Source organism: Symsagittifera roscoffensis, chromosome 3, assembly GCF_963678635.1.
Source record: "Symsagittifera roscoffensis chromosome 3, txSymRosc1.1, whole genome shotgun sequence".
In the NCBI taxonomy this organism is placed as follows: domain Eukaryota; kingdom Metazoa; phylum Xenacoelomorpha; order Acoela; family Convolutidae; genus Symsagittifera; species Symsagittifera roscoffensis.
Genome location: NC_087064.1, coordinates 70,483,401 through 70,491,160, shown reverse-complemented (window position 1 = coordinate 70,491,160; position 7,760 = coordinate 70,483,401). Strand labels below are relative to the sequence as shown.

The following is a 7,760-nucleotide window of genomic DNA, read 5'->3' as shown; positions in this document are numbered from 1 at the left end:
TCATACCATCGAAGTTTATCTCTGGTCCAATGTATACCATGCTTACTCTTGTGTCCTGCTTCACCTGTTGTTGATTGATTATCTTCCTGATTGAGTAGCCCCTTGCAATCACAAAGATTCCCCTAGTTAACATAAATACATACTGAACACAGATTCCGAATAACACGAATCAGTGACCTATTAAATCAATACCACTTTACCTAATTGATAATTTATGCTTCTTCAAAACTTTTTTTTTAATAATTACAAGTTTGAAATGGATTTTAATGCAGAGGCTATTCTGTTGTGAATTACTGCCTAGAGCGTAATGTCGACGATGTTGCGCCAAAGATTTTTGGAGGTGAGTGTAGATTAAAACCATTTAGTTATAAACCATACTTTTTGATTCTTTTTTACAGTTTATCTAGGTTAATGAGTTTTGCTTATTACTGCGATTTGTGTTTTTTTTCTGGAAATTGCATAATATCCAGAATTTCAGAGCTTTTAGTAGATTTTTGATTTGAATCATTGAATCGAAAGCGCAAACCACATGGTCGTTTAGAGGATATTTTTTCAGACAATTGACTGAAGTTTTTCTTTTCAAAATTTTTTTTTACACGAGCAAACGTTTTTGTCATATTACGTGTTCTCTTTTGTCCAACGTAACTCGCTTAAATTTCTATTGTCCAATTTCAGTATCTTTGTTTTGCTGAAATCAATTTGCCGAAATAATTTTGTTTTATCTTTTTAGTTAAAGCACGTTAGTTGTTAATTGTTCTAATTTTTGAAGAAAGTGACAGAATTTTTGTTATCGGTGTTTTTCCTCTGACTCTTTAGCCTGCATGGACGAGATGCCGTGGTATTGACGAGATCAAATTGCAAAGATATTTCATGTGCGATCTTTTCTTGTAAAGTGATAGGAGTATGAAAAATGCCAATTTGGGATAACTAACGCGTGACATATTTCACACTGTGTTTAAGCGTAAGCGGCGAAGTATTCAGGCATTCGTCTTGATACGAGCAGCCTTGTTGTCACCGAGGTTCCATGAAAACTGATTATTTATACTTGGGGTGGTTTTTTATTCGGTCTATTTGGTCTTTAACTAAGCGTTTTGATGGAAAATTTGTGTACCATCTGAACGATATCGTTGTCCGGAGCTCAACTGGTAATAAAATTTCACCTGTGATTATTTTTTGTTAAGTTTTGGGGGTTTGAAAATTGCTTATATTGCTTATATTGCTTATTGTCAGTTTCGGATAATTAACGCACGATATAATACGTTCAATAAGACCCGTATACGGCAGATGGAATCGTTCCTAATTGAAGTGAAGTAAATAATTTTGTCGTGTTTTCAGTATTCGAGTAGCTAAATACATCTCTTTGTACTTCAAATAGCGTGGGGGGTGGGGGGGCAAAAAATGAAAAAAAGATTGTTTTCTTTCGAATAATTTATCAAGTTTTCAACTAAAAATTTTTAATTGGTTTCAAAGCGCAGTAGGAACATTCAGGGCTTCGCCCCCGATATGCGAGCCGTGTTGTTGGTATATATGGTCAGAGTGTATGTTAAAAATTTAAGGCAGCAAGGCGAATTTTTTGAGCTGTTGTTGAGATCAGTTAGTTGGAGAGGCGGTAAGAATTCTGTAGTCGAAGTTCCTTTATAGTTGATTATTGCATTGCTATTTCTTACGTCGGTTTTGAGCATTGAATTGAGCAGCGTCTTAAGTAAAGTTCTGAGCAGCGTCTTAAATTAAGTTCTGCGTTGAATTTAATTTGAGGTTTTTTAGTTGTTTTCGTGCTGTTTTTTTGAGGCAAAGCAAATAGCTCTAGCTTTTCTTTTTACGGAAAATGATGATAATTTATATATCAAGACAGTTGATGCCGCAGCTAATTGGAAAGTTGGGCAACATTTTTGAGGTATTTTGCAGTGGTTGTAACGTATTGTTCCAGACTTTTGTCTCAGGAAATTGTCCTAAAAGGTACAATGTTGAGAGATAACAACATACACTAAATGTTTCAGTCTGTGCAGTAGTGATGAAACGGGCAGCATACATTTGGGTTAATGCGCTATTTCTGACGGAACTATTTCTGACGGATCAACGCGCTATTTCTGACGGAACTTAATTTAAAGGCAACATAAACACAGAAGCAAAGCTAAGCTTCGCACCACGTGCAATGCAACGATTTTAGGTTAAGACAGCTAGAATCTCAAGAATTATCAAATAGGACTTTGAACCATGATAAAGTTGAAGAAAGAACTAGAAAAACAAAAAAACGATAAAAATCAAACGTTTTTTAATAGGTTCAAAATTATTTAAGTTGATAAAGAGTTCCAAGTGGGGTTGATTTGGGGCCAAAGTGTTATCGATCTCTTTAAATATGCAAAGCTTGTGTGATAATATGAACTCTCTTTTTTTCCAACCTAAGTCGCAAATATTATGAAAGTGTTCTTTTATAACAGTATGAGCATAAGATCAATAACCAGCTATTAAGTACAGAAAATTTCTAACTAATAAAAGAAATTAGTCTTCTTTCCCCCAAAACACACAAAAGCACACAAAAACTTCTTTTGGTCATCAAACGAGGCCACTATTTTGCTTAAAAAATTAAATGATACCTATTAAGCCGAACAAAAACTAAGAGATATTTAAGAAATGCAATTTTAACGAGTCGTTTTGGTAAAATAACAACCTATATAAAAAGAATTTTCATATAGGTCGGATATTGTAAAGGCTAATATGCTCAGAATAAGTCTGTTACAACAGAAAGGCACAGTAGATGAATGAGCTCAGGGTCCAGAAAAAAGTCTAGTACCCAGCGCAAATTCCAATGAATTAAAATTACATATAATGCCCAAATGGTATCCACGAATGCCAAATCTACTAAATGGAAGGTGGTATACACAAATTTGAATCTTACCGAGAGCTTAATTGACGACCATAAAGCCGGAAAGCTATATACAAAAAAAGTAATACCTATATTTTGTAACTATTCTTTAAACTAGATCTATCAATGTGAGTGAAGATAATTTTGAAAGAATACTTTCCAGAAAATGGAATGTAACATTATCACCGAAACAAAACTTACCCAGTGGTCAAAAAGCCCAGATTCTTATAGAAGAAAATTCAAAAAAGTTCTTAGCTAATAAAAAATTTAGTCCTCCCCCCTCCCCCACAAAAAACACAAAACTTCTTCCGGTCATCAAACGAAATCACTAATTTGCCATAAACTTAAACGATACCTAGTAAGCCGAAAAAAAAACTAAGAGATATTGAAAAAACGCAATTTTAACGAGTCGAGTTGGTAAAATAACAACCAATATAAAAAGGAAATTTCAATTAGGTCGGATATTTAAAATGCCATTGTGCTCAAAATAAGTCTGTTACAACCGAAAGGCACAGTAGATGAATGAGCTCAGGATCCAGAAAAAAAAAGTCCAGTGCCCGATAGCAATATCCTTGCTTAACGCAAGGGTAAAAACTGGTTTCAAGAAATAATCTACATCATTTAACTCACGTGTGTTTGAGAATGTCAGTGATGACTTGCTAAATGGCCACATATTGCAACATAGGAATTCACCATTTAAATTATTTCTCTTTGAATGTTCAAGTACCATCTATTAAACGCAACTATTCAACGTGAATGTTGAATGTTTCAAGTGTTAGACTGTTAAATGTTTCAGTTTTTTCTTTTTTTTGCACAAGGCGATTGTTTCAAATAGTGGAACTTGAATGCTTTATCTCACAGTTTTTTCCTTTTTTGGCGATTTTTAAAAACTAATTTGTCGAAACATGTAAATAAATTTTAGTATTGGCAGACTTTTTTGTTAAACTGATTTTTCAGTTTGGTGGATTTCGTCTCTTTTTCTGTCTGCTAGCGTACCATGCTATGTTTGTGATAATTGCAAATGGTGCGAATATCTACTTCAACTCTGTGTCGTTAGATTGAACTGGATTTCATCTGAGGTAGCCCAAGTTCTACGTTTGTAGAACATTTTTTTTCGGGTAATGTTCACTTCGTTCTTAACAAAGTGAACTTACACCGAGAATTTTTTGATTGGAACGTAAAATCACATTTGTTAATTGAACTTGTACCGCCCAATTTTCAAACCTAAGAGCCTTACACTCGAAAAAAAATGTTTCATGGGTTTCCTTTCGGTCTGAACTTTTTTTCTTAGAAAACCGTATTGGCTTTATTAAAACCCAGTGCGATTATTGGATTTAATATTTCATGGAAATTAAATTAGCTTCTAGGAAGACGTTACAAAAAAGGTCGTGAGTTGGTAGTATATAGCTAGTAAATAGGTACTTAAGACCGGCTTAATCTTGAAAGTTATTTCCTCAAACAATCAATCTTATCAATAAGTCAGATGCCGCCCCATTCCAAGACCACAGTAACTACGTAAATTTGATTTATCGTTTTTCTGTCGAATCTTTTGCGAGATTTTGATCGACGCACAGTAGTAGGTCTAGAATGGCATTAAGACAACCCGTATAAGTTATACCCCGTTTGTTATAACCAGTTGGTAATGAGTGTGTCCATTAACAGACATGACATTTCCAGATTGGCTCCAACTGTATTCAGTTAGGGTCATCGTCAGTTCCCTAGGGCACTACACTACTTCTAGTGGTTTCTTCTTTTTATCCTCCTTTGCATTGACAATATATTTGAACTGTATTGTAGTTGGGTCAACCCTTGTTTTCAGCTCTTGATTAACAGGGTTTGAATATATATGCCTATAGAGATGAAGCTGCAGTGACTGCTTTTTGCTAGCGTATTCACTGATTTTTGTTCAAAGTAAATGAGGCCATACTCGTGAAAACCAGAAAATACAAGACTTTTTTACGTCCAATTGTTCACGATTTGTGAAATGTTAATTGAAAAATCGCATTCCTTTTTCGCTCTGATTCTTTTTTGTCTCTTTTCATTTGGTTACTTGTTGATTTTTTTCATCTCTTGACAGCACTTTTAGATCTTCTTTTGGAAACTTCCTTCTGTTATCTTCTGTTTTGAGCAACCCGCTCGTTCTTTTATGCTCTTGGCATCTTCAGTTCACCCGCCGTATTTGCCTTTTCAGTTCGCGGAGTCTTACTTGAGCCCGGGGCTAAACAAAAAATACCTTTGATTCGCTTTAAATTCACAGATCAAATATGTTGATCTAATTTAGCTGAAAGGGTTAAATTTACCCTAGCAATTTCCCGTTTTAAAATTCGGCGGGAACTTTTTTTTACAGTTAGGTGGCTGATGTTTTTTTGGAAATTAGTAATTTCACCGAGGTGGAATGTGGTAAATAACATCAAACTTGATGATTGACTTCCGATGAAATCTAAAAAACTTTTTTTCATTATTTTATTAGTTGATTGCGTTTTGCCCTATCGTAGTACCTCGTCCCCCGCTGGCAAAACTAATTGAAATAGGATATGTGAACATATAATTTTCTTCAACGTCAGTGCCTAGCCCTTTGTTGAGTTAAGCTTCAACTTGTTGGTTCTTTCAATCGGCTGCAAATCTCTTAAAGCGTCAAGTTCATAAACTCTTATTCCGCCTCGATTGAACATAAACCATTTTGCACATACTTTGTATTTATCATTTTTATCACCTGGTTTGATAGAAGTTTATATAAAAACTTTAGCAATTATTATCATTCCGGGATTTAACTGAGAGGCTGGGCTGATAAATCTAAATTTAATTTGTAGCTCTACAAGCTACCTGGTACTAACCAGTGTCTTTCTCTCTGCACACTGTATCTACATATTATGAAACAGTTTAATTTCACATTGGATCGATTTGATGGAAAAACATTTTTTGTCTTGACAAGCAAATTCAAATCGTTTCTTGTTTATTTTTTTCTGAAGTTTTGCACTGCGTTATAATATCTCGGCAATAATAAAGCCAACATTTGGTCAGAGCCACTTTTATTTTATTTTATCCAGCTGTCTTGGATTTTGTTGGCTTGTTTTGCTTTCTTTGGTTCCTTTGTTTTCCCAAAGCACCTAGCTAAAAATGGACACTCGATATTCATGGGATACACCTTGAGTACTATTTTACGACCCGGCTACGCTTTTCGAATGTAAATAGTGCCCTACATTTCGTAGAGAAAAAATCATAAAATCGATCATTTGCTAAATTGAATTATTTGACATGTCTTCAAATGACAGAAAGCCGACATTTTGATGCTTGTTTTAAGTCCAGTTGTTTAGTGTTTTTGACTCAAATCTGGTTCTGATAAGCTGATTTTAATTGGCGTCTCAAGGAAAGCAAAATTGATCTGGGTCCCGTAACACAGCCCTATTTTGATTTATTGGGAGTGTATTGTAATGGATCTAGTCCTTAGTGCTACGCCACAACAAACTACGTACTTCGAGGGCCGACGGAAGGACTATAGCCTATCTGTCCAGAAACAGGTAAACAATCTAATCCTTCTAACTACTAATTGATTGATATCATTGAACCTTATTTTATTGTTATGACAGAGTCGATGACGAAGGTAAGTCGGGGTTAAAATTAAAAGAGATCAATTTTAATCTTTTCGAATGCATTTATCTTTTTTCCCACGAGAAACAACCCCCACCCACTCGCCCACGGGGTGGGAACGAACTACGGCCTCGGGAATTCCACCAGATAATTTGCAAAAAAAACATTGAGACTCTTTTCAGAGATTTTTTTGAACTTTTAAACGCCTGTGTTAAAATCGGGCGGATTTGGGTGGGGTTGATGGGGAATTGCACCGTCTGCAAGTTCAGGATGATGCTCTCATCTTTCTCGAATATTAAAAAAAAAGAGCCAGCTTAGCAAGGAAAGAGTCAGCTTAGTTTTTTTTCAGCTGGATAGAGCCGCTTTGAAGGATTAAGAATGATAGATCAAAAGACTAAAGAGTTTTTTGGACGCACTAGTATGTCAATTGACTAAAAAAGAAAATATAGAGAGGATGTTTTTTTTGTTTTTGAATCTCTCTAAAAGGATGACGCAGATAAAGCGTGGGGACAAATTAGCCAACAATTTAAAAAAATTGATGATTCTATTGAGTCTTTGATAACTTTGATTGACTAATTTAATGTTTAGATTTTAATCGATGCCGTTTTTATAGTCAAGCTTGTTTTATTGTTCCAACCACTCGAAGAGTGTAACGCAACTTTGAATCCGGGTCGTTTTTTTTCTTCAACCAAATTTGACTACCGCAAGATAAACTCGTTACGGCTCAAGTGTGGTAGCAATGCCCTTTTTGTCGCAATCATAGCAATGCCCTTTTGTCGAAAATCTTGTCGACCTAAAAAAAAAATTCGAAAATCTTGTCGACATTTTGTTAGGTCGATCAAATTGATTTTCTGAGCTGTCCCCAAGCACCAAAAAGACCTTGTTTTGGTAAACACTTTTTGCGCCGCAGGCAAAATTTTGAAAAAACAGGCCAAAAAAAAAGCGTTTTTAGGCACTTTTTGGAAAATTTTGACCAAAAAATTGCGTTTTTTCGGCGCGCGCTCCCCCATCAAAATTAGTATATATACTCGAAAAATGGATATCTCAAAATAGTGCAAAGGGGAGACCCTTTGGGTCGGCAGGTAGTCGAATCTTCTGAGGGGGAGGGGGAGGGGGACGTTTGGCCAGGTTGGCTTGAAATGTTACGTTATTTTTTGCTATTATTAATTCTAATTAACAATTTTTTTCTCCTAATTCAGTCAGCTTTCAGTAAAAACTTTGGCTGCAATTTAAATAAATTTTGTTCGGTTTTAGAATTTTTAGTTTGATTTAGAGAATCGTTTTTTGAATTACTGTGGTCGGAACATGC

The 7,760-nt window shown here is 35.2% G+C and overlaps 1 protein-coding gene across 2 annotated transcripts in view; it reads left to right on the top strand.

Annotated features, from left to right (window-relative positions):
* LOC134842754 (neuron navigator 2-like) overlaps positions 1-7,760 on the top strand; it is a 70,110-nt gene continuing 62,350 nt past the window's right edge. The window contains exon 1 of one of the 2 annotated variants that reach the window (XM_063859235.1): positions 1-340. In XM_063859235.1, coding sequence (XP_063715305.1) covers positions 308-340 — 33 coding nt within the window. In that variant the 5' untranslated portion in view covers positions 1-307. Of the gene's footprint in view, positions 341-6,199; positions 6,382-7,760 lie in introns of those variants that run through there. The other variant, XM_063859233.1, reaches the window with a different exon arrangement.